Below are 27879 nucleotides of genomic sequence, written 5' to 3' on the forward strand. Positions count from 1 at the left end.
AGAATTGAAGGACTCCGTACTGAAAATCAAATCGAAATTCACTTAGTCCAACTTATATTTAATCGTTGTTCAAAATTCATTCAATTTTCTTCAATTAAATATGAAAAATCCGAGCTTACTCATTCGCGTAATAATTTGTACCCTTTCACATTCATCTCACGTAATTTCCTTCTTTTGTAAATACATACGTGCATTACTGCAATTGCTCTGTTATTTGTACTAATAACGAACGTTGATTCTAACGTATCGCTTATAAATATTTTCATGGTTATGATTTCATTGAGATAAGTATCGTTATATCACGGTCTTGGTCACAATACTCGCAGCATCAAGCGTGAAATTTTTCTATGTCAAAGATTGGCGCTTATGACATTCGTTATTTTAGTTACCAACTTTCAAGAATGAAGCTGTAATTTAATATCAATGTTTAATGGTGCAAAATGTTCGCAAAATGGACGAAAAAGTAGAGTAAAGAAGTCGATTCTTGCGTTCGTTTCAATGGTCTTATTTGATTCGGCGTTGAATAATTTTCCTTGTTTAGGTTTTCTGTTAGATCGATGGAGAGTATCCTAAATACGTCCATTCTGAGCCACGAGTGCCTGAAATGTTGTTTTTAATAATATTTACGTGTTTATTTTCTGATGATGGGATATTTTGAAGATTTGAAAAATATGGGTCGGTTCTGAAAAAATCCTTAAAATTATATTGTTCAAAACAACCGCAAAAGGAATAAATTTCGAATGCAAAAATTTAATGTTATTTTGTGGCCAGAGGTCAGTGGGGAACGACCTTTGCACAGGATTTGAAAAATGAAAAAATCATCCAGGGTCTTCCTCCTTTCCTTCCTAGGATGCTATGCACTACCACTATATGAATTTCAATATTTTCCATCTAGTCAAATATGGCGACGAATTAAAACATACGTGTGGTTTATTCTCGCATACCGGATGTTTAATTGATCTTCAAATTATGTCCTACCTCGAGCATTATGCTACTAACCTAGAAGATGAGTCAAGATCAATCAAACAGCTGGTATAGCGGGTCTAATATGTTGAAGTATGTGTACGAGTAGTATCTTTATTACGTTTTTAATGCTCGTATTCAAAATATTTTAATTACATGTTTCACGAATCTTTCAATCCCGATAGTTTCAAGTAGGCACGCATAATCTAGGAACGTATAAGCCGAAGTGAATCTCTCAAATTCACCATACGACGTCTGTTGTAATACGCGCTATGTGATTAGAATTACGAGTTAATTAAAATTATAGATTTGTACGTGAGAAAATCAAGATAATCTTGAAAATCATATGCGAATGTAGCTTACACAAACTTACACATATAGCCTATCTACATGAGGAGAATTGTAGATAGCTTTGGGTTTATTATGTACTCGTATTTGCTTACTTTTTGATGTTATCATCGCGATTTAAAACGAATACTTTTTTATGACGAATTACCCATCTTATGGCATATAGACGCCGTTAGTACATTAGGTAGTTTTTTGAACTTTCGATGATCTTGAAATAGCCCTGGGTATAATAGTCGTATTTTATGGATTATAGTGATCTCAAGATGCTTAACCTATACCTTCTTGAAACACGGTAGCGTATTTTCAACGAATATAAGTAGGTCTAGGTACATATGTACAAATGCGTGTGGAAGTACGTCCAAAATCACCTAGATCATTTTTAGGTTAATGTGACGAGTATAATTTGATTTTTTTTGCTGCTTTTGAGCTCTTCAGTCGACGCGATGTGAAAAATCTGACCAAAAATGAAAGACTTGAAGCCGAAAAACGTATTTTTCAAAATGTGCCCGTGGGAAAGATATTCGATTTTTCAATTCTTTCTCACCTTTTTATTACAAAAATTTAATTTTCGTGGAATTTGTTCAAGTTTCGTTGCAATATCTCACTGTCTAAAGTCGAAGTGCAAAGCTCATAACTCATAAGTAGGTATTTGAAAGTTACATGCAAGATAAATTCGGTATTGTTTAATGATGAGGGGGTGGGGGTGAACTTGTTTTCTCAGCTCAAAAGGCAGTCTCGTTCACTCCAATTTCAAAATTCAAAAAAATTGTACTAAAAATATTGTAATTTTTTGAAAGAAAACAATACTTTGACTGACATTTTACCATAGTACCTAACTCTATAAACTATTTTTATTCTTGTCAATTTAACCCATCACGAATTATAAATTTTTGTCGCGATACCGTAGTATACTTAATTAATACTATCAATTTGAAAATTCTTAAATCACTTATGTACTTATTCTTTGAAACCGTCTTTCCTTCCGTCAGTCATGTTTTGTAAAATGAGACGAGGAAAAAAAAGCAAAGGGTTGTAACTTTATGCGAAACGTGATATTAATTATTCATTATTTCGTTGTCGAATAAAATTACGCGCCTTTGAAGGGAAATGTAAACATCGATGGCTTTGTCAGCATAGTTTTCGTTTGTCGTAGGCGTCTGCGTTTGGTAAATTCGTGCAAATGAAAAAGAATTCTTTTTATTTTACTGCGAGTAGATAATTTGCAGCGCGAATACGAGTACCTAACTTATCTTTGTAGGCGCTAATTCGAAACTTATTTAAGGAATACGGAATATCATTTCGATAATACGATAACTTCAGTTTGAGGAAAGATTTCTCAACCAACTTCCATAGGTAGGTAAGGTATAGAATATTGCAAGTAGACCTACTCGAATTAACCGGTATAAAGAAAAATAGAGTAGTTTTATCGAATTCAATCAGTATAAATATCGCAAACAAGGTACAAGTACCATAAGAAAGGAGTTGGCGATGGCATCGCGAATGCAGGGTGGCGATGAATTGAAGGCTGGAAGATGAAGAGCAGGGGATCGTAATAAGCGCGTTAAAATGTTAGGTCATTTTGCACACCATTGTGTATCTGAACTATTGCAGTTACCTATTCGACTATATGGTATCTTCTGATTGTGTAACTGTACGGATTACAGGAAATACCAATTAGTCATACGGTTATGACCTACTTATTACTTTATAGTCGGCCGGATTAGTTGATTTCATGGGTTATAGCGATGGCCATAAATTAATAAACACTTTTCGGCTATGCGATTCGGTCGTTTATCACCCTATGCGTAAATTTGTTTATTAAGTTATACATTTTATCTGCTGCTGATGGTGCTGGTACGAGTACCATGGTAGTGGAAATCGCGTGTGTAGTGTTTGTATGTATAACGGAGCGACGATGGTGTTAATTTAATAATTACATCGTTGAAATAAATTACGTGTAACGAATGACCGACCAGATTTTCGCTCAAGAAAATTAACAGCGATGTATTTACGTAGATACTGCAATATGCGGAGATCATTAGGGGTGTTCGAGCGCTCTCCAGCAAGTTACAGAATCCTCCAGAAAATTACAGAAAACGTAAAAAAGTGTTCGAGCGGTTTTGCTGTAATTACAGCATGCTGTTCGAGCGGTTTTCTGTAAATTGCAGTTTTACAGAAACTGTAAGTTTCTGCTTACTTTTTTACAGCAGCTCGAGAGGTACTGTAAATGCTGTAATAGCAGTTGGATGGTTCTTTAATTGTTTTCTTGTCCTTATTTTTCAAAGTGTTGATTTCTTTTCTTTTTTGAATGATAATTTTAAAGGTGTAATTAGGTAATTTCACTCTTCCACTTTATAAAGTTTTCATTTTCGTTTTTTTATTTTTTTATTAATGATAAAATACCGTATTTTATGAATTTTTTTTCACAATTTTGTGATAAATTATCAGTAGAAAGTCGTATAAATTTATTTACAGCGTTATAGCTTTTTACCAGCAATATGCTTTTACAGAATTGTCAAAAAGTGTTCTAGCGCTCAACTTGCAGTTTTGCAGTATGCTGTAAAACTGCTTTGCTGTAAATTCTGGAAGTTGTAAGTCTCTGGAAGCGCTCGAACACCCCTATTTATATTCCGACAAATGAAGTTGGTATTATTAAGAGGTGAGATGAAACGTCGAATGTGTAATTTTTATCGAGTTTATTAGTCTGTTTAATTTATACGAGCAGACTCCAGACAATATTATGTAGGGTAATCACTTCCTTTTCCTTTCCCCAAAAAAATGTTTAATAATATTCAAAAATACTCGAAAAGAATACTTATGTATTCCAGAAAAATGGAAAGCAATTTTCAAAGCGTAGATATCCGATTGTAAATTCATTTCCATGTATAATTACGTATTCGATTTTTTTTTTTGGAAATCTTTATCCGTGGAACAAGATGCGAGTACCTTACCTATATACAAAACATGATAGTTTTGCAAACCTATCTAGATACGTGTGTCTTATTCGACGAATAAATCGTACCGCGAAACGAATTGAATTGATTTATACACGAACGAGATGCGTTTTGTGGGATATTTCGATGATTTAATGTATACGAGCTTAGGAGCATTAGTGTAGCTTTATTCTCGTGTATGGGTAAGTGAGTATTTTGTTGGAAGTATTTATTGAACTAAAGATGCCTATACTTTTTGGGAAATGAATCTCAAGAGGATACGTTTTATTGAACGATTCGTAAACTTGAAAGAAAATATTAGGCGCCTTGCTACGTATAGTATAGAAGAAAAGTTGATTGCGGTTTGCTGATGGTACTAAATACGTACGTAGACGTACGTAAGATGTACGCGTAACCTTAGTCACCCTTAGGGGGATTTAATTGTATCGAATGTCGACTCGAAGGCATAATTTTTATCAATTTGTTGCGCCCACGTTTTCTTAGGATATGTAATGGGTAATTTCAAGGGTGCTAGAGGGCTAAACGAGGTGAACATTGAAGCGGGTTCTTGAAATTGTTTTTTGGAAATGAGCTCAAGGGCTAAGGGCGATTTAATTTCAAGTTGGTGAGAAGTGATTGTTCTTAAAAAATGAGTAAGCATTTGAATTAATTTTTTTTCAGAAGTAAAAACAGACTATAGATGTTGAAAAAAATTGATTTTTTTAAAAAGTGGTCTGAGGAGGGCACCGAGGGTTCGAATCCAAAAAGTGAATAGGTATTCGAACTCGGCGACCTGGGATTAATAATAATCGACGTGTCATATCATATTTTCATGATTTTTTTGAATTTTTTAAAAATGCGAATGGGAGGAGGGCGTTCTGAAGGGGTACGAGGTTGGATTGTATTCAAAACATCGACGGATGTTTAGATTTAGAGCCCTTTGAAACTCAACATTTGGCAAGTTTGAAGTTACTGGTCATTTTCAAATTTTTTATGTTTATGAGCAAGATCGTTTGAAAGGTGGGGAGGAGGAGGGGGGGTGATGAACATTGAACCGAAAAAATGAACCAATATTTGAATTCAGTGGTTAAAAAACAGTCGATATGCTGCTCGCTGCTCCATTTTTGATTTTTTTTTTAGTTTGGGTATAAATTGAGGATTGAAGGCGCATTGTGAGAATTGATTTGAAGAGTGATATTCCAAAACTCGCTTTGTCCATTTTTATCAAAGTTGGGTTTTCAGCAGTACCTGGTAGATCAAGTATTAACTCACATTCCTACATCATCAACCTACCAAAATGAGGTGTTAAACTCACCTAAATAGCCAATTCACTAAAAATTTTTGAAAAAATAATGTTCCAAAACGCGCTTTGTCCATTTTTATTGACATTTTTTCCAGCAGTATTTAGTGGATGAAGTGTATACCTACACTCCTACATCATAAATCCACCCAAATAAAGTGCTAAACTCGCCTAAAAAGCCAATTTACCCCTTTAAAGGGAAACTGTTTTTCCTCTTTCCTGAAAAGTTGTGAAAATGGATAAAGCGAGTTTTGGAATATTACTCTTCATTTGTTATCAAATGTGAAAATTGCGAGATTCGGCTCTTCAATCCCTCGAACCCAGCACCTCCCCAAAGGGGGTAACCCCCCAAAAAAAGGTAGCATTCGTGTGACACATGAAATAGTATGTTTTCGATATCGCTGAACACGAATATAGCCATAGTTTTTAAAATCGACCTCACCCATAGCCCTCAGAACTTCCCCCAATGAGTAAAAGTCCATAAAAATTGTTGGGGCCGTGGATGGGGTCCAATCAAAAATCTGACGTCATATTCGTGTTCAGCGTCACCAAAAACATACAATTCGATATATTACATGCCCCGTATTTTCTTTCGAAAGTTTCGCCCAAAATTGGGGGTGGGGTGCTCCCCCTTCAATTAAGAGATCCCATCTCGAAACTAGAATATTTCGAAAAACCATTAAAAGGTACATCTATGGAAATTTTTTCAAAATTTTAAATGGTAGCTTCCACTTACAGCGCCATTTTGAAATTTGAACTTTCAACTTTTGAAAATTTCAAAATACCTAAAAAGTTCTAAATGCAATGCCCTTTCGAACTGTGAAATCAGTTTTGATCAAAGTATCATAGTTTTGGAGGAATGGTCTGCTATAGTTGAGTATCTCAAGATAATGTGAAAATAATGGAAGCCCCCCCCCAAACTAATTGCGGGGTTCATACTTACTGGGTGGGTATATATTGTAAAAAAAAGTTGAGCGAAATCGAAAGACATGACTTTCAAAATCGCCTTTTTTTGGTTGAGCTGACATGGAATGACCCTAAAAGGGGTTCACGATATTTCTGCGCACCCTGTATATTATGTACCTATTTATTGTACATTTTTTGCATGCTTTTAAAATTTTTTATGTTTACTTAATTGATTGCTTGAAAAATATATTAATTGGTTTTATTTTATTTTTCAATGTTTCAGAAGGACGAGATAATGGATTCAACGCCGTCGTCCAAATGATCCGACACGATGGAAAATTCGAGTCGATATCGTGATTACTATTATCCTTACCAATAAAAATAGAGAATCAACGCGACCTTTGGTCCGGTGGCGATTGCCGCGCGTAATAAATTTATACGGCGTTATGGAGATGAAACGATGTCATAGATTCTGGTTATCGTAAAGCTTTGACATTGCTTCTGTATCTATTTCGGTCGTCGAAAGCGTTTATTCCATTGGAGGCGTTTTATCGACCGCAGCGACAGAAAATTTAGGAAAATCGAGGAGAAAAACGAGATTTCTCACGGCGCGAATAAAATTTGTAATGTCGCGATTTGACGGTGTCCAATAAACACCAACGTATACATATTTAATGATTTTAATCGAACGTGCATTATTGACGTATATTGATATTGATGAGCTTTTCGGTGAATCCTGTATTTCATAAAATGTACACGTACATATCGCGCAGAAGAGCCCTGCTGTTCAAAGGGGCTCTTCTCATTGGTACGGTATGGTTGACGGTGGCTGTGCTAATTTTTATGGAAAATAAAGAAAACGCCGATATGAGGCAGCAGATTCATCCGGCTGTCTACGATAACGAAGGTGATCTGAGCGAGCAAGTGTTTACCTTTCCATTCGATGCGAAAGAAGCGAAAGAATTAAGGAGCGGAGACGCCTTAGAGTCCAAGGAAGAAGATCCCTTGGAGATGGCTTTATCGGGTGAAGATAACGCCGTATCGATTCAATACGACGACTTATCTGTCCGCAAAGGCATCAAATTGTATGGTGAAATGGGCAAACCAGTCGTGCTTCCGGCCAATATTTCCAGCGACGTGAAAAAATTAGTCAGCGAAGGGTGGCAAAAGAATGCTTTCAACCAGTACGTCAGTGATTTGATATCCGTTCATAGGACTTTACCGGATCCACGTGATGAATGGTGAGTTGAATTTTTGTGCATTTTTTTTTACGTTGGATTTTTTTTTGAATGTCTTCCACTTACGATTACGACTATACAAATATAGCAGAGTATAAATGAGCAACATAAATTTTAATATCTGAAAAAAATTGTTATGAATGAGGTTCTTGAGGGGAGGCGGAGGAATTGAGAATTGAGAAAAATTCGAATGATTTTGATTTTTTTGCTAGATAATTATCTATCATTTCTAAATAAAAACATTGAATAATTACAAAGTTCTAGACTCTCGACTGTCAAGTCATTTTTGATTATAACCCCCGCCTTCTTCGGTTCTTCCTCATATGTGATTGCTTCTCTCATGTACTTTTCATTTGTAGAAAAAAATTCTGAAACAATGATTAATTTTTAATGCTTAATGATCTCGACGACGAAGTGGATCGTTATTTTTTGTAATTTTTCAGTCTTTCAATTTATAAGCAGTTTACCTACATACATGCATAGTGCGGATGTACAAGTCTAGCTTCCTTTCTCCAAATTATTTCCCATTCGTTTGCCAGACTCTTCGGCGGAAATTTTCGCAAATTTTACTGCGAATAAAATTACTTACACGTGGTATCTGTAACATGACTGTCGAGATTAGGTGAAAATATGTAGAAATATATTTCTTGCAGGTACTCGCAGACGCCAGCCATAAGTTCATACATCACGTTTATAATATACAATATATATAAAAACTTACTTAGCACACGCACTTGTTTGACCACGATAGAAAGTTAATTTTTACGAAAGATTATTTAAAACAATTGTTCAAGTTATGCGATAAAAGAATGGAATGGCGCAAGTTAACTTCATCTGTTAACTCGTGTCTGTGCTGTACCATCTTCGCTTTCACTAAGTGACCTTTAGGTTTTAATTCTGTCCCTCGCATGATTATTCACTCATCGAGTTAGAAGAAGTTACGTTCGCCGAAAGTATTAAAAATATTATTCAACACTTTGCACCCAACCCAACGTCTATGTCATCTGCCTTCAACTCAACATTTTTACCTTTCTTTTTCGCGCGATTGGTTCGATACAGAAATTATTGGGTTGGTAATAGGTATCGAATCGACATCGAGAACCGATAATCGTGCTCCATGACGTTTATATAGAAAAGAAAAACACGTATAGGTAGGTATAGGTACTATTGATGGCACTGCAAAACACACAATGGAATCGGAGCCTTTCTGTAGGTACCTGTATCCTAATTATGCGATAATTTTACTACAACGATAAGGAAGTGAAAGAAGAAGAAATTTAACGCAGCCGAGCCTCTTTTTTAATGGCGAACGAAGCAACTACGGTTATCCGTATACTCGTATTGCGTTCAAAGGCTTCCTTATGGTATAATTTTTAAAGTAAACGTTCGGCATTTTCACCCTTATTGCGTAAAGTCGATTATGAATTTTAATGTTTTGTTTTACCACACAGCTGCTGGTTGTTGGTTGTTTGAAAAAAAAGCAAATTTCGCAAATTACGTAACTTTAATTTTATCCCGTTTCAACGTAAACGTAAGCTTTTTACCAAACATTTTGTCAATAGGCGAAGATAAAATTGGATTTTTGATGCGGAAAAGAAGCCGCGAACGTTTAATGTGTATAAAAGAGCTCGCTACGAGATCAGCTTTATACCGAATATTTTGCCAGAATTTGAATTAATTTTTTTTGCCACAGTATTTATTCATTTTTTTAAACGTGATTTTTTTTTCCTATAGAAGAAATAAAACTCGTGTTTTATGAAGAAATATACCGTATACGGGTATACTCGAGCTGCATGAGAAATTGAAATCATTTTTACAGATTTGGTGTGATTTCGTAGAGTTGTGATTGGATGGTGTGATTTTTTTTTGCAATTTTTATTTGTATCTCAAAAACAGCTTTCTGTAAAAAAAAAAATGTAATTTATTTTGGGGAAATATTTTTTGCACGACGAAATAGGGCGTCATCACGACAAGCATTTTTTCGTTCATAAAATATGAATGAACGACAAACAATGATGAGGTTTCACGCCAGATGAAGCCTGACAAAAAAGTATTTTTGAACGACTACAATTTAAAAACGAAATAAGCAGTATTCACGCCAAAATAATTTCATACACGACAGAACATTATCAGTTCGATTATGGCTAAATTAACGACTTTACAGTTATAATTTTGTACAAATTTTGACAAATATTCAACAGAGGGTTTCTTTCAAAAAAATTTGAGTGAAATTGTAACTCAGTAGAAGAGAACCAAACTGGTCTAAGCGAAGCGAGGACGAAAGCTTAGGGGAAAAATGAGAATTTTGAGGATAAGGTCGGTGATTTTGTCGGCAAATGAATGATAATTTAATACATGATTGTAAAAAATTTGAATTTTTGAAAACTGAAACTAAAATATTGTTGGAATTTTTGTATTTTACAAACTTTCTGGAATTTCTCACAATTTCCCAAGTTTTTCTTACTTTTGCGGAACCGGAGTGGTGCTTACTGTCACCCCTTAGCCCCCTTTTGCTTCGTCCCTGAGGTCAAAAGAGGAAGAGGGGTCGCCCATCAAAATCCACAAAACATTACTTCTATAAACAGCAATTTTCTACATACCTACTTCGTTTTTTTGGTATCCCCTTAGGTCAAAAGAGGAGAGGGGTCGCCCAACGAAGTTAACGAAAGCTTTACTTTTATAAACACTAAACAGAAAGTTTTCTAATAGATACTTCGTTTATTTGTATATTTTTCAATGTAATTTTTATATTTTTCAAAAATTAATTTCTGTCGGTGAAATGCCTGTTTTTGATAGAAAAATTTTGTCGTGCATTGCCTTATATAGCAGTTGAAAGTAATAAAATGTCGTGAATTTTTTAATTCGTCGTTTGATACATTATTTTGTCGTTGGAGTACCTTTTATGTCGGGGTAAGCTCTTTCTAGTCGGGAATTTCCAATTTAGTCGTGGTAATGATTTTTCTGGCGTGAAAGTGCCTATGCTTGTCGTGCTGACGCCCTTTTTTGTCGTGGTATTAAATCACACCCATTTATTTTTTTTTCATAGAACTGTAGTTTTTCTTTCAGTTTTTTCACCGATAAAAAATCAATTTTTCGCAGAATTAATATAAAGGTCCTGCTCAAAATAAAGAGAAACAAATTGTAGAGCATGAAATTTCCCATTAACCAAGTTTCATTAATTTTTTTCAAGGAGGTTCTGTTTTCAAAATATTTTGAGTAAAGGTTGGTAAATTTAGAAATTCCATCATTAATTTTTTTTTACATAGGAGGCTTCGTTTTTGAGATATTTGAGCAAATGTTTGACAAGTCAACTTTGATTTTTGTTTTGTTTTTTTTTTTTTTTAATTTTGATGTTGGTGAAAAATTGATTTTTGAAAGAACCTAAAAGTCCTTTGGAAAAAATAAAGAGGAACAAAATTATAGAGCGTGAAATTTTCCACCAGCGAAGAGGGAGCTGCAGAAAACAGCTCAAAATTTCGAGAGTACCCACATTTTTCGAGAATGGAGGCTTAAACACATATGAAAAATCTTGGGCTCAAGGTCCTGAAAAAATGTTCAAAAAGTTTCTTGTTCTACAAAAGTTCTACAAAAGTTCTGCAAAAGTCTTACATTTTGATTTGAGAATTGTGTTAGACTCTTTCTGAGGACAATCAGATGATTACTGGTTTCTTCATTGTTGGCCTTTAAAATTCTTGCTAAAAATTTGTACTACCTATTTTTACCCTCATTTTTTTTTTTTTTTTTTGAACACATTGGTCGCTTGTACTGATATCTTCTCGTGCAGTCATAAAACTTTTAAAAAAGTGTAATTATTCAAATTACCGATTCGATTCAATTAAATTAAAAGCATTTGGAAATTCAATTCATCAAATTTCATCAAATTCAACCATCTCGAAAAATTATATATCTACCCACGGTAATAGTCGCTATCGAAAAGAAACTCCTTGTCAAGTTATTAATTTCAATTACTTAATTCGAATCAACCTTCTTATAAAACGAACGCGGTGCTCGCATTAAAACGTCTGAAAAATGAATTATTTTTAGAACGACGCTGGTGTTTTTGTGTTTGTTTTTTGGAAATAATTTTGAACTCGTGGAAAAAGTTTCGCCACCGCCTACGTTAAATTAAGAGTTGGGTATTAAAAAAAAAGGAAAAGGAAGAAAAAAAGCGGTTGCAGGTAAAATTCGCCTTTTTTACGCATTTTTCTTGTTATATATAAAAAATGGCCTAACGCCAGGGTTTTTAAACTAAGAGTATTGTACGGATATTCGTGTTTTTGACAAGGCACTATTTTTATGACTTTTTTTGTTCATATTATTCATCCATTGACTGTAAAACGTCAAGTGTAGTGTTCGGTGGATTTGAAATACTTATTCTGTGGATAGGATAGGTATCGGAGTATGTTGTGCTAATTTTTTTTTTGCCAAGCTTCGCTTTTCAAGTACGTAAAAGGCGGATTTTTTTTCCTATTTATGGGGTGTGTTTTGAACAAAAGATCTAGCTTGGGTAAGGTATAGGCATTGTGTTAGATGGGAATTTCGTTTGTCCGATTTTTGCATTCAAAGTTAAAGGTGGAATTCGTTGAATTGGTTCGTGGGTTATTTCGTTCGTTTTATTTTTATTTTTTTCGTTTAATTATAACGACTTAGTAGATCGATTTTCTAACTTGGAATTTTAGCGATTTTTTTTCAACATCTCTTGTGTAGGTTTATATTGTGTGATGTGTAGAGAAAGTATTTGTACGTAGTTGGTTTATAAAAAATGGTCTAAAATGTTTTTTTCTTTCAAAATTGCTCAAAGTTCGATTAATTGGCACATTTTGGAATAAAATTGAAAATCTGAAACGTAAAAAAAAAAAAAAATGAGTAGGTAGGTGTAATGACAGAAACTCAATCAGTAAATACTTATCTTGCAGTTGATGATTTACGATTTGATACATGAAAGAAGCACGCATATACCACGAGCTTTTAAAAAAAATCTCGATAATGGTTGGGAATCCGTGGAAGCTTTCACGTGGTATGGCATGTGTATGATCTAGGTATCTTTTGATGTTTGTCCGTATATTTCAAAAAAGAAAAAAAAGGTTCACTATGGTGAATGTACATAGCTAGGCAGGTAAGTGAATAGGTGTATTTAGCTAGAAGCGGAAATAGGGAAAGTCTTTTTCGATAATACGAGTACGAGGTGCTATATTAAGCGATGATTTTTAACCCGAAAAATAAATTGAATTTAGTCTTTTTCGCAGTTTTCATTTGCCACTTGTATCTTATCAAGAATGAAAATTCTTCAAAGTAACCGAAGTTTAAAATGAATTGAAATAAACTTTCGCCTTGCAAACTATATAGCGGGTAGACTATACCACGACTAAAGAGCGAATATTAAAGTTTTTCGTATTCTTAATACTTATAAAAGTGTAAAAAATTGGACATAGTTTGCTGATGTTGATTTTTTAACCGTGCTCGGTGCGGTTTTTTAATTAAAATTTTTTGTCGCTATGGTAAGTAAGTTGAATTCATTTAGAATGTTGAATTTTTAAATTTGAAAATAGCGCCCCCGTTAGATGGTAATAATTTATTATACATGTTGGATGAAATTAACGCGTTACCTGCCTAGCCCCAGATATACGAGTATTTCAAAGTCTAAAATTAAAGTTGATTTTCGAAGCGAGAAACTTTATTTTATTTTTTGAAAAAGTTGTTGTGCCGCGGAATGGAACAAATATGGGTACCTAATTTTTAATCACCTTATAAAATTTCAATTTAATTTTCTCTTTGGAATATTTAACGTGATGAACTTACCAAGTTATACTGCATCACATCTGTCAAGTGCGGTGAAACTTTATAAAGTAATCAGTTTTTCCAACAACTTGTTTTTCAATACGTTACTCGACTTGATATTTTTTTTCTGCATTGAGATTGTGAATCTTGATACGACATTTTTGAAAAATTGTTTACATCTAACGATGCTGAATTCATTCCGAACGCATCGAGCATAATTATAACCTAATTTCGCGTAGTCACTGAAGCGTAATTAAAATCTGGAGCGAAACCACGCGGTCAGTTAACTCAAACGATGATTCAGGCACGACGATTAATTGATTACATTATTGACATTTTATATAGCGTGTTTGTATTTTATTTAATGTTTTGGCGCTTCTTTTGCGTGTGGAAATTCTGCATCAGGTTGAAATTGAATCTTTATCGATTTTTGACTACCTATTTGTTGAACGAGAAGATGTGATTGTTTGGTCAATGAACATTAATTTTTGCATATTGGGAAAACTTTGGTAGTGAAGAAAGCTAGAATTTGGGAAAATCAGAACTGCTGACTGAGTACAGTAATGTGAAAAAAAGTTTAATCAGCATTTAAAATAAACCCTTTTCAATCTTTTTGTGCGGAAGGTATCGTACCGTAACCTTATACCTACATATTTTAAAATTTAATCGCAAACTTGCTAGAGGGGGCAGATTTGCTCGCATAAATTAGGTGCCTGATTTTATGAAATTTTTTACATCTAACCTACGCTACATATCTTTCTACAGCGGGTACTTATTATAAAAAAGGTGTTGGCGTATTGTCAGCTTAATCCGGTGACGTTGTGTATCCGATGGTATAACTTTTTCAAAATGATTTGTTCTCAACGAGACGTATTATTTTTATTTCGCGTAATAGAATTCATCACATGGTAACGGATTTTGTTACCATGTCAATATATTGCACACCGTGTTAAGCTCTATACGATGTCTATACACGGTTGACTTTTAAATGACATGCGTGTTCGTCAAAATCTGCAGTGGGTGTTTTTAATATTCGAAGTGTTTCCTTATTACGTGAGAGCATCGAACTGTGGAGGGTTTTTCTGAGCAAGAGGTAGAGAGATACGTTGCGAGAATATTCCAACAATTCTGAATTCTTCGATGAAAATAATTAAAGCGTGATGGTTTTATTCTTTAAACAAAAGATGAACGAAATGAACATTGGAAGTGGTACATATTATAGGTGCTCCATGGATAAAGATATGTAATGTAGGTATGAATGATATTGACTTCGTAATATAGTTGTCTGAGTTGTTGTAGAATTTCTCCTCAAAAACTTACCATCGAGTGGAATTTTGTCAGTTCGATACCTCGTTTTACTGCAGTTGAATTATCGATGACTATCATTCGGAACATTCCACCTTATACATATTTACTTACGTATTGTCATTAAAAAAAAATTGTAAATCTCTGACACTCTGGTACATAGTTCTTATAGTACTACATAAAACTAGATTGCAATTTGAAATACATAGTACGCAAGTTACGATGAAATGCTGGCATTTGAGACCGACTTATAGTATATCTCAGCTTGTTCTACTATCTCGTCAAGTTGCATTTTATCACCGAGCCCAGAATTAATTTAGATGTACTTCATTCAGGTGGTTAATGTTTCATGAAATTAATTTCTCCCCTCTCCATTTTAATCTTAGTGAATTATCTGCACGTAAATTGAGTGTAATGGTATGAAGTTGCTGACAAAATGTGTTCATAATATGAAGATTTCTCTCGCGTTGATGTACGAACGTAGAATTATACGTAATTTACATGTAAACTGAATAAACTGCATCGCGATTGTAATAAAATTATGTTAATCTAAGATGCGGTTAAAATTACTAGTGACATTATTTCCTAGGTATGATTTTTGAGTATATTAACGTATCCCTACTGAATGCTTATGCGGATATTTGAGTATTCCGGGCGAAAATTTATTACCTATTTGTGATTAATTTGTCATTTTTGTATAGGGTTTGAAATTAGGATGAAAAGGAAGCAAGTTACTGTGATATCAATGGACTTATGCGAAGAAGGTGAGATGAATTTTGGAACTGCGAAGGAAAAAATTGAAAGAACATTCAATAACAGTACCCTATTAGGTGGAATTCTTGGAGCAGACTTTGATTTTTAAATGCTTGAAATTTTTTTTTTGAAAATTGAAGCGTAAAACATTTTTTATGAAAAAAATCATAGGTATACATGGATCGAATTACTGTCTGCTTTCAATCTCTCGGGTCAATCACCGCAATTTTGAGTGGTTCTGGAGTTCAAAGCGGATTGTTGAATTTACCTCTACATAATTTTAAAAAATTCGCCATAAATCAAAAAAATGAAATTAAGCGCTTGAAATTTTACTTGGCGGTGTATTTTTAGACGATCTTTAGATTTTTCTGTGTTTGACCTGAAAATTCATCTCTTCTTCCCAAATTTTGAAAACTACAATTATTAGTAAGTATAGTCGCAAGAAAATGAGTTTTCCAATTTTTAAAAGTTCGCCGAATATCAAAAAATGAAATCCATCATTGTGAAAATTTTCTGGTGATGTATTTTTGGATGATCTTTCGATTTTTCGTTCTCATGGTTCAAAAATTTTCTTTCAAGTTGAAATACCGTCCTTGTCAAGATATGGTGAATTGCATTATCTACTTGCATAATGTACAAAATTCTCAAAGTGGCAACTTGGTGGTTGGTAAATTTGACCATTTACTTCATCATAATTTTGAATTTGGCATAAATCTGCATAAATAAACTGTTTTCAATGAATTGAAAAAAATTCTGAAATTATTAAACAATTGAAGAGTGATATTCCAAAACTCGCTTTGTCCACTTTTATCAAAGTTGGGTTTTTAGTGGTACCTTGTAGATGAAGTATTAACTCACATTCCTACATCATCAACCTACCAAAATGAGGTGTTAAACTCACCTAAATAGCCAATTCACTAAAAATTAAAAAAAAAATAATGTTCCAAAACGCGCTTTGTCCATTTTTATTGAAATTTTTTTCAGCAGTATTTAGTGGATGAAATGTATACCTAAACTCCTACATCATAAATCCACCCAAATAAAGTGCTAAACTCGCCTAAAAAGTCAATTTACCCATTTAAAGGGAAACTGTTTTTCCTCTCTCCTGAAAAGTTGTGAAAATGGACAAAGCATTATACCTATTGCCTAAAATTTTTCAAAAATGGGAGAAAATGAGACTTTTTTTTACAATTTTTTAAAAAATGTAAAATTTATTGAAGATTTGGAAATTACTTATTTTTGGGTAGATTCGCATTTCGAAAATTCAGGGTGTCCACTCTCCTGGAAAATCTTGGAAAAATCAGGGAATTTGGTCGGTCTGGCAAAGTCAGGGAAAAGTAAGGAAATTTCGTAATTTTCACGTACAATCCGTAAAATTTTGAAAAAACGATCCTTTGTCAATTTTGGATAAGGACCAGACCTGTGATGAAAGGAAATTATTATTTTTTGCTTTTCGAAACACAAATTTTCAAAAGCTTTTGCCTTCGCTTCACTCGGGCTTGTTTTCTTTTCTTTTTCAAAGACTAGATGAAAATTTATAGATAATAAAAATCAAGTTTTAAATCCAAAAAATGAACTCCTCACAAATAACATCATTTTTATATGTACATCTCGAAATACAAATTTACGAGAGCTTTCGCCCTCGCTTGAGGCTATTCTGTTTTCTTTTTCAAAATCAACATCTCTTAACAAAACATCTTTCAAATTCTAACATTTTAAAAGCCAAAAAAAAACTACTTGTCCTCACATAAAAAACCTCGTTTTTATGCCGCTCGAAACGCAAATTTTCAGAAGCTTTCGACCTCGCCTTGCTCGAGCCGGTTTTATTCTTTTTCAAAAGTAACTTCCTCAAAAACACATCATTCCAATTCTAAAATTTAAAAAACCAAAAAAAACACTCTTTTTTAGGCATCTTGAAATGAAAATTTTCAAAAGCAAACAAATTTCACATTTGAAGCTTTCAAAAATCAAAAAAAGAAAAGAAAAATTTTCATAAGTCATACGAATATTGTATCAATTGGAAAAATTGATGTTTTTTTACCACATCAATCCACAAATTTTCATTCGACACCACCGCCTCTCGAAAACCTAAAAATAGCTTCTACTTTAGAAATGGGGCCCAACATGATAGCTGACTCGAGCCCTCATCAGTTCTTGAGCGGCCTTTTTGAATTTTCATTCGGCATTTTTATACCCAATTCACCCCCTTCCCCCCAGAAAATTTGGAGCTCAACGCCACTGTTTGCATGTTGAAATTTTTTTTAAATTGAAAAAGTTGATAATCAAAGTTTAGCTGGTTTTTATATCCGAAGAAGACAGCATCCAGTTCGAAGATGAACGTTTGAAAAAAATACCCCCTCCCCCTGAAACTTCTTTACTTAATTGAAGTATAGGGTATCTAAGTAAAGAAAATAGGAAAAAATGGTCTGGAAAGTTTGGTGTGGAAAACCTGGAAAAGTCGGTGAAAATTGACTTGCCAAAAATAGTGGACAGCTTGAAAATTTTTTCAACCCAAATATTTCGTATTAATTATACTGAAACATCAAAGGATATAATTTCTGAAATTGGGAAAATATTTTGGATCGCAGTGATGCCAATTTTTCGGCCAGTATTTCTAATTTCAATAAAAACCTAAATTTTCAAAACACGAATTCACAATTATTTTGATGGCTATAGCCGAGGCGGACTTTTTTCATCATTTGAAAACTCTTCCCTCTTCCTTTCCTGCTGCCAGAAGTATACATATTTTTAAGTATATCTGTTGAAATGAAAAATAATCATCCATATTACACAATACTTTGGTATTCCTTCTTCCAAAATATATCTCGTTGAGTCTGCACCTGTTGTTTGTGGTACCTTTCCCTCAATTAAATCGGACAATCGGGATTTTGCCGTACTAAATGTATATTAAGCCTAATTACGCTGTAAAAAAAAGAGCGTAAAACGCAATGTAGCAATTTTATGTGGTGATACGAGATACTACAATATACTCGTAGTAGCAAACGTATACAGCTTGTAGAGTTTAAGAGTAGGTACGTGTACGTACATCAGTGGAATAAAGTAAAGGAAGGCATTTACACCGCAAACACTCGTTATTCATGTTAAAGAAACTTACAGTTAGGCTAATTTGTTAGCGTAACTTAATGCGATATAAAAAGCTTTAAAACCGAGTAAGTACTGTGCATATCTACGTATAAAATATGCATATCTAAGCAAGTAATATACCTCTCTCTATGGTCTTACACGAATATAATAAACGTAGGTATATATGGCAGGCAGCTAATATAACGAAGACGCGCGCTTGTAATTTTTATAACGACCAGTTGGGGAATCAGACTACGTCAAAGTTGGCTTCATTTATCGATAAAATTTCGATAGCTTAATTAGCCGCACGTGAGTGTATAGGAAATGCTGGAACAGGATGTCGAATAATATTTAGGATATGTTCTGTTCTCGCTACATAGGTAAGTATTCTTACGCGCGTTAGGGAATAAAAACCTAATCGATCATCATTTAAGAAGAAAATGTCAAAGGTAATTTCATCAACGATTCGTCAACTGCTGGTTTTCGTTATTTCGTTACGTACCTATATAGGAAAAGTTAACGTAGGTATCAGAGTGTTATACAATGTGCAAAACCGGAACGTGCCATTGAAAATTGCTTTTTCGTTTAAAAACGCTGGTTTACTCCGTATGTAGGTACGAGTATGTGCATGTGTGGTGTACGAGTATGTTAGAAATTCTCTAGTCGATGAGTTGAAATTGGATAGGTGAAATTTCATCATCGTGTTCTCGAAAGAGCAAAAAATAAGGAAATTTTTCCCCTTGTGTAGTACGTCTACGTATGTACAAGAGTGCTTTCGAAGAATGCCAACGAAACAATTACCTTAGCTTTAGAGCGGAGAACAGTACATTTTGTGTGGGTAATGTAAAAAATTTCGCGTTTGTTTGGTATTCCTAAAGCTACCCTATATGTTTTTATACGTACAATCTACCTACTTTGTAGGATGCAATGGGGTTATGCTATGTAAACATTTACGATGTACATATGAAAGTATGTTCGTATTATATCGTTTTATTGGTAGTGCTCCGGTGGTCTCTCCTCCGGTGCATTTTCTTATCTAGTTAGTTAAATACTTGGTTGTTCAATAAAACGCGAATACTACGCAGGTATCCATAAAGATAAACATGTGGGTGAAGCCGGTGAACCCTATAAGTTAATCAACTCAGCATTATTTGTATTTTACTTGAATATTTTCAAACAAGGTACATGAAGTCGAAATGAGTAATGAGTATATTTATTGCAATTGGTTTATCAGGAGTTTCTTTAGAATGCAAAAAACCAAAAGGTCATTTCGAAACGTGACTTTCGTTTTTTATACAGAATGTCAGCTCAAAAACTTGAAAAATGAAATTCAGCGCCTGAAATTTAGTCTGATGGTGTATTTTCATGTGCTCTTTCAAATTTTCTTTTTGGTCCAAAAGTTTTTCACTGGTTGGAATACCTTACTTTGTACAGGCATGTACGTTTCAATTTCACATGCCTCAATTCATTCGCGGAAATCTTACGCAACTGGGTACCCAAAAAATCAGATATCTTGAAAATACGATACCTCTACATACACATCATTCGGAAACATTTTTAAATTTTCATCGGCTCGGTTAGCTAAACCGAAAACCTCACCGTAAATTCTAATCAAACCAAAAAAAGTCTATAGCAACTTTAAACAAGAAACGACGAAACAATTTCACGCTATCATACTAGCAAAAGTCAGACATTTGGTCTCATTTTTTATTTAGATATTGCTGCGCGTTTCAGCTTTGGCCACAGTTAAGGTATATATCTGACGTAAGCAACAATTTGTCGAAATATTTTATCAAGTAAACATTGAACTTTTCTGGCAGTCTTTCGCAGTTTCAAGTTTTTGATCAGCTGTGTCTAAAAAGCATTCGCTTCAAATTTACAAATTCACGGAAAACTCAACCAAACGTACTCGTAGTCGTACCTACGCGAAAAGTTTCAATTCAATTTTCATGTTTTATTCGTATAGCTACCTCTACCTACCTACTGCGTGAAAACCATCAAATCGAAAACGGCGCTTCATTGGCGAATCAGTTTTTCATTGGATAATTCTATAGTTCGCCGCTTGGTCCGACTTTATAAGTAAATATTTTCATTATTTCGTGCGCGAACTGGGATAATTCCCGATGACGAGTGTACATTTTTTGATGGTCAATTACTTCCCCCTTTTTCGTAGGCATGTATACGATACCTACAACATCAATTTCCGCGCGAATATAAACGGTTACGTTAAACATTAGCATTATGTACATACCTACTTAATAATTAACTTCCTGAGAGAGCATTCATTCGTTTAAGAATCCTACCATAACACCTTTAGCTATATTATAGATGAAAAAAACCTTTTTACATTTCTACTATAGGTAGATGTACATACAACGAGTTCCCTCGATCAACAGACGTTGGTTCGCTTAAATCATACTTTCTATCTTCCATGTTCACATCATCGTTTCTGGTGCAATTAGTCTTCATTACGCAACGAGAATTAAAAACTATTAATTTTTGTACGCGAGTTATTTTTAAGCTGGGTACGTGTTTCATTATGGGGGGGGGGGGGACTTTAAAGTACGTAGTCTATGAGGTTTATTTTTTAATTAAATAAGAGCGAATTTTATGAGGAATTCGTTTTATGCTCAGCATTCATGTTATGGAGTTAAGATTTTCAAGATTATCATGAACGAGAACGAAAAATGTGAAAAAAAAACTGTTGGGGTGAAAATGGCGATTAGCCCCCCCCTCCCCAAAATATAAATTGGAAGGTTTCTAATTTTTTCCTAAAAAATATGGCCTTTGCTTTTGAAAATTCTACTTTGGGGAATCAGTTTCTTGGTGCTTAACCTATTATGTATCCCGAAAGGGTTGGACTTTGAAGAAAAAATTGAGCTACTCACAATTTCAACCATGACAAGCATTTTCAAGTTGTATCGAAACAGATTCCGCACGGACCTATGGAAAATTGTTTTCAATGTTGCAAGTGTTAGGTACATATCTAGAAAAATTACGTTCATTGCTGCTAAATTTCCTTGTGGTCTCTTTTATAATAGTTTTTCAAAATTGGGAAATCCAAAAATTCGCAGAAGTTTTTAAACCGGCTTAAAATCAGCGATAATCAAGTTAGATTGTTGAAAATGGGTTTTGAAGCATGTTTCAATTTTCTTCTGTGCATATGCCTCAAATTGATCAAATTCTGATTTTTTTTTTAGAAAAAAAAACAATTTTTTTCTAAAATTTGTCAAAAATTGAAAAATGAAATTCAATAATGACAAAAAAAAACAACTCATTATTATGAACAATTAAAGAAATTCGATCACAAAATGACCCATTGACCCATCTGCAAAATCAAAGAGAGGCTACAAGCAATAAAATCATGTAAGTAAATTTATAATTCCTTCAATTTTAATAATTGGCTATTTTGTTACAGAATTTGTTTGTTCACTTTTAAAAGTTTATCGAATGGTCGAAATTTAAAAATTTCATTTTTGCAGATTTTCTAACCAATGTCTTTTTAGATTTGTTACGAAGAAAACTTGAAAAAAATTCCAAAATATGAACGAAGTGTCATTTTTGAACCATTTCCTTGTTAGCTTTAAATAAAGTTTTTCCTTTCCCCGCCGTCTATTAGTTTCTCTTGAAAATGATCTGAAAAGTTTGAAAAGTTGATTGGACGGGGGGAGGGAGGGGGAGTAAAAATTGAAGTATTTGAATGAAAATTGGATTTATATTGGAAAAATATAGTAAGTACTTATTTTTGCCTTTTAGTGGCTTTTGGTCAAGAAACTTCGAAGTGATTATTTCATTTTTGTGGTCTGAAAATTAGAACGAGCCTTGTTAGCAAGACTCATTTTTGAATCCCTGAGTTTTCATTTTCAACTATGTAGCAAAATAATTTTTGTTATAGGAAAATGTACTCGTACTTCCCAATTATCATATTATTTTACATGTATTTTATCATGCTTCAATTATTTTACATTGCTGTATAATTTCTCTGTACATCTGTATTAACATGCCTTCTAAGTATTCATGTGTGAGTGAATGAACGTTATAATGATTTTACCATCTCACCGGCAATTAGGTAAATGGATACATCTACCACCTTTTTTGGAATTCGTTTTATGCTCGAATAAATTGAAAATTTAGTAAGATGGTATCGAAAGTAGATACGTAGTAAAATTGTTGCAGCAGGTACCTAGCATCTACCTGATACCTACCTAATAGTGATGCAGATGTATTATATGTACATCGGCGACGTATATTACGTAATGTTCGTAATATGGGTACATTTTGCATATGACCTTTCACCGAATTCTCATCTATGTGGGAATAAATTTAAGATACACTCGCTGCGGTGACAATGTCGATGAATGAAGAAGTGTGCATTTTACAACGTTACGTAGTCGACGACGTAAAATCGATCTTATCTATCCGTGTAATCGAATAATTCACGTTAATTATTTTCAAATGCGTAAGGGCAATGAGAAATTATACCCGAGATATCAGATCTAAACATACAGTACGCAGATATAATGAGAATTATTAAATTGTTTGGTTTGTGTTTGTGGATGTTAATGTGCTAGGCTATAGTTAAAGTTACAGGTAGAGAGACCTATAGAGATACACAGATGAGAAAATGGAACTCGAATGTTTTCTCTTAATGGATCGTCTTCGAGATACCTACGATAATTACTTTTAAAAATTTATCCGATGGGTTTTTAAAATTTTTATCACTTTGCGGTAAAATATTCCGAACGCTCTGTGATTAAAGCGTTTGTAAAGTGATGCGAAAGAACACAGTGTTGTTGTTTGTTTTAATGTGGCTATTTTGAAAGAAATACCGGTAGTGACGGTAAAACGTGTATAAAATTTAAATCGAGTTGCCATCGGTAAGATAGATATTAGCGTAATAACTTCAGTCCAGACTCGAGAGTCAATGCATTAAATACCTAATTACACAGCTTATGAAGCAGAAGCTTGATTTAGATTACAATTTTGCTAGTGCTTTGAATTCTTTTGCTGTAGCCATTATTTTTTAAATTGATATCAAAACTTTTCTAGTATAAAGTTTTCCGTAGGCTAATTTTTGTAATGAGAATTTCTTTTCTTAAAAAAAAACCTGTACAGAGTGTTTTCGTTTGTCAAACATCGTATTTATTTTGTTTTATGCTAGAGGTTGATTCTGGATCATTGATTTTAAAAAAAAGGGCTTGAATTCAAACAAGGACTATTTTCAAATTTAAAGATATGACATGAGTTCGATGGAACACCCTGTATTTTTACGTTTACTGAGGTAAACTGATAAATTTTTTAAAAAGGTGCCGAATTTAATCCCGTTTTGCAACTTTTCGTCCAATTGTTTTTTGTTATTGTAGTTCAAAAAGGTACCCGTAAGAAAAGGATTTCTCGTGGTACTAGTGCACAATAACGGTTTAATTGTGAAAATAAAAATCGTGTTCGTCTGTGTCGAAAAATGCGCTCGTAACCTTCTGTTCTCAATGTAACAACTTTATTAAATATTCGCCGATTCAAAAACACAGTTTCCTTTAGTTTGGGGTCTTTTTACTATATTAGTATGGCGAAAAGCACGCTGCGTTTTTTTTTATTTCTAGTTTTATTTTCGTTATTTACATCAGTTTTTATTGGTTTCTTTTGTAGTATAATAAAGAAGTCACTCTGTACGCCTTATTGTAGTAATCCGCTGGGTAAATTAAATCTGAACAGCTTGCAAATGAACGGAAATAAATTATAATAAATTTGACCTCGGTTAACTAAAATTCTTTGACTATGGACCCAGCGTATGGATATCATTTGTAAAAATTCTGTTGCTGAGTGGAAACTGAGGGAAATCGATAATTTACTGTTTTTTGGAGTGTAGTTTCTTGCGAAGAATTTCACGGTTGCTCGGAATTATATGTACATAATACGTATTTACTCGTACTTGCATACTTTGTGGAAAATATTTGCGAAGTACGTCTACTCGTATTAGTCGAGTTGCTATAAATTTGGAAATGTGCAGGCTAAAAATGCATATTTTGTCGATCTTTGTTTCGAAATAAAAAAGAAATTATATAATGACTTCATTACTTAACGAATTGATTGCACGTATAACGACATGTCATCTCTGTAATATTATTAATGAGGGGTCGCGACTTATTGCGTGTTGTAATTTTGACATTTTTATATACATGAAAAAAAAATACTCGCGGGTTTCTATGATGTATGTATTTCACTATAATATGAACATAGTAACATATTTTCATATTTTTGGGTGACTGGGGGAGGAGGTGACAGAATTTGTTGATTGTAATATGGAGTATAAAATTAGTTGTAACGGAGCACTTGTGAAAATAAAAGTTGAACCGAAGGAGGATTGAAAAAGAGACAGAAAAAGTCTCATTTTTTCAAAATTTTTGAAAATTCAAAGGCCATGAAAAAATTTGAAGGCTTCGACGGATTTTTGGATTTTTTAGAGTAATGAAAAAATTCTCATGTAAAAGGTTCTAATGAAATTCTGCATGTATGTACAATTGTACAACCTAGGGATTAATCATTCTTTGTGACCCTTTTTGTAGAGTTTAGCGCGGATTTTTCCAAAATTTACTCTATGGACCAGTAAACAGCTGAAAAGCAAACATCCTACTCCTCATATTTTTGTGCTCCCAAGTCGATTGATACCAGTTTCGAACCATTCCGTATAGTCCGGCATATGACAATAGGAGTTATTGCACCCCCCCCCCCCGCCGATCCTCCGGGACAACTTTTTTCTTAAAGGGAACATCCTAAGGAACATTTTAAAGCAAACTTGCTCAAAAAAAAGCTGGCCTTACTTACAAAATGGCGGCCATTTTGATTGACAGGTCAGCCGAAATCGTAGATTTTACGTTTCAACATAGAACTTGCACGAAATTTTTCAAACCTTACAAAGGTAGATCGAAAGATCATGCAAAAATTTATCACCTGTCAAAATTTCAAGTCCTAAAGTGCATTTTTCGATTTCTGGTGAATTTTTGAAAATCCAATTTAGGCTAAAAATGAGGGGGAAAAATCAAAATTCTACCAATTTGACCAAAAAAGCTGAAATTTGGGATATACCCTATTTTCGACATGCCAAATCGATTGGAAACGGTTTCAACCCGTTTTGAGTAGTTCTGGAGCCTCCAGCAGATTTTTGAAACTCGAAATTCCCACAAAATTCCATCAAATTGGAGTTGTAAAGCTGAAATTTATTCTACACTCCAATTTTAACACCCTCTGAAGACGACTTCAGGTGGGTTCAAGTCATTTTAGAGCCTCCAGCGACTTTTTTGAAAATTACTGGAGCCTCCAGTCGATTTTTTAAACTTGAAATTCCCGCAACATTGATTTATCAAATGGAGTTGGCAAGCTGAAATTTACTTCGCAGACTACATGGTGGTTTCAAATGGTTTTGAAGCTTCCAGCTACTTTTAGGAAATTTTAATTTCTCAAAAAAACGCCATACAACCTTTCAAAAAGTCGCTGGAGGCTCAAAAACGACTTGAAATTCACCAGCAGTCAACTTCGTAGCGTATTGAAATTAGTTTGCAGAATGAATTTCGACTCTCCATCTCAGTTTGATGAAATTTCGGGGCCTCATTAAAAAGGCCGGAGTTCAAATCCAAAATCTTCTCCGGCGAGTAGGTGTGGGTACCATTTTCAACCTTTCATATCAATAAGTAGTGGTTTTCAGCAGTTATGGAGCCTCCAGCAGATTTTTGGATTTTATAGTTTTGATAAAAATTCCATAAATTGATCCAAAGGAAAGTTATCTTCTCTTGAATCGACCATCATTTTTACACTTTCGATCAATTTGAGTCCAAATTTTCAAAATTCGTTTCGTACCGGTCGAAATTCGAAATTTTTTCAGCGATAGTTTTCGAAAGAAACTGAAAGTTCATCGTTTACGAACTCGTTCACTTGAAAAACTAAAATTTATGTATTTTATATGTGTATCTACCTTTTATTTCTGAAGCCCAAAACCAGTTGTTTTAGACCTTTTGAGCTAATCTAGAACCTCCCCAGCTGGTATTTTTTTGAATTTTTCACATCTCAAAAAAAAACCAGTTGTATATTTCCTCCAGGTCCTTTATTTACAGAAGAAAATCGATCACGACCTCTTCAACTCGATCTATTATTTTTTAATGCGATTGAATTTTACGCGAAAAATGATTCGGAAACTAGCTGTTGATTTACAATGTGAGTATCAAAACCCCCTCGTTTTTTTTTTTTTTGAAAATCCAGGGTGTCTAACGGTCCTTCCGGTCCTTCCAGGTCAGTAAAAGTCCTTCTTTTTGCCTATTGGTCCTTCTTTTTCAAAAAGTCCTTCAAAAGTCCTTCTTTTTACCCGAAGGTCCTTCTTTTTTCCGAATTTTCTAATAATTCGGTCATTTAATAAAAATTAGGAATGGTGTTCTTTTACGTCTCATATTGTATCAATTTTCCACAGCTTTCGCCCTCGCTTCGCTCGGGCTAGATCATTTTTCTTTTCTTTTCTCTGACCGAAGTTGAAGCGTAGAAAAATATGACTCCTCAAATCAAAAGTAAATAATGCTGTTTTACTACTCAGGAATTGTGAATTTTCGAAAGCTTTTGCCCTCGCTTCGCTCGGGCATTTATTCATATTTTCAACTATGATAAATAGTTGAATACCTATGAAATTTTCTGAAAACTTTTTTTTGTAAATTTTGAAGCTATGAAAATCAACTTTTTACGTAAGAAATGATGTTTTACGTTTTGAATTATCAATTTTTCACAGCTTTCACCCTCGCTTCGCTAGGTCAGATTGCAATTCTGCTACAACAATTTTCAAAAATTTCCTAGAATGGAAAAATCAACTCGAGAAATTCCAAAAACATAATCGAATCAATAAAAAATTCAAATAAATTTTTTATACAACGTTTTTGTTTCCAACTTCCCTTTTTAAAAAATGGTTCGAACCACATCCGGCCAATTCTTTGGAAAAAATCTTGGTGTGGAAGGGGGAGGGGGGAGTTTGGAGTAAAAAATTGGGAAAATCTAGCGAGAAAAATTGAAAGAATGTCTCAGTCTCACCCCCTCTCCATCTCCCACCACGCATCGTTTCGTCACGCCTCTGAAAATAAAATGTATAATGTTTTGTGTGGAAAGTTTTTTGCTCAGCTCTTTTTTATTAAATTAAAAATTTTTTCAGTCACTTTTTTGATTAGTTTTTGGTTAATAAAGTTATTTTTTTGAGAAAAATTTGAGTATATCATCCCTGATATTAAAATTGTTCATCAAAGTA

At 33.8% G+C, this 27879-nt stretch overlaps 1 protein-coding gene across 6 annotated transcripts in view; it reads left to right on the forward strand.

Moving 5' to 3' along the window:
- Nucleotides 1-27879, forward strand: part of LOC135831569 (putative polypeptide N-acetylgalactosaminyltransferase 9) — a 113566-nt gene that overhangs the window by 46798 nt on the left and 38889 nt on the right. For all 6 annotated transcript variants that reach the window (XM_065344167.1, XM_065344164.1, XM_065344163.1 and 3 more), the window contains one exon: nucleotides 6734-7691. In XM_065344167.1, coding sequence (XP_065200239.1) covers nucleotides 7168-7691 — 524 coding nt within the window. In that variant the 5' untranslated portion in view covers nucleotides 6734-7167. The remainder of the gene's footprint in view (nucleotides 1-6733; nucleotides 7692-27879) is intronic.

Source organism: Planococcus citri, chromosome 1, assembly GCF_950023065.1.
Source record: "Planococcus citri chromosome 1, ihPlaCitr1.1, whole genome shotgun sequence".
Lineage (NCBI taxonomy): Eukaryota > Metazoa > Arthropoda > Insecta > Hemiptera > Pseudococcidae > Planococcus > Planococcus citri.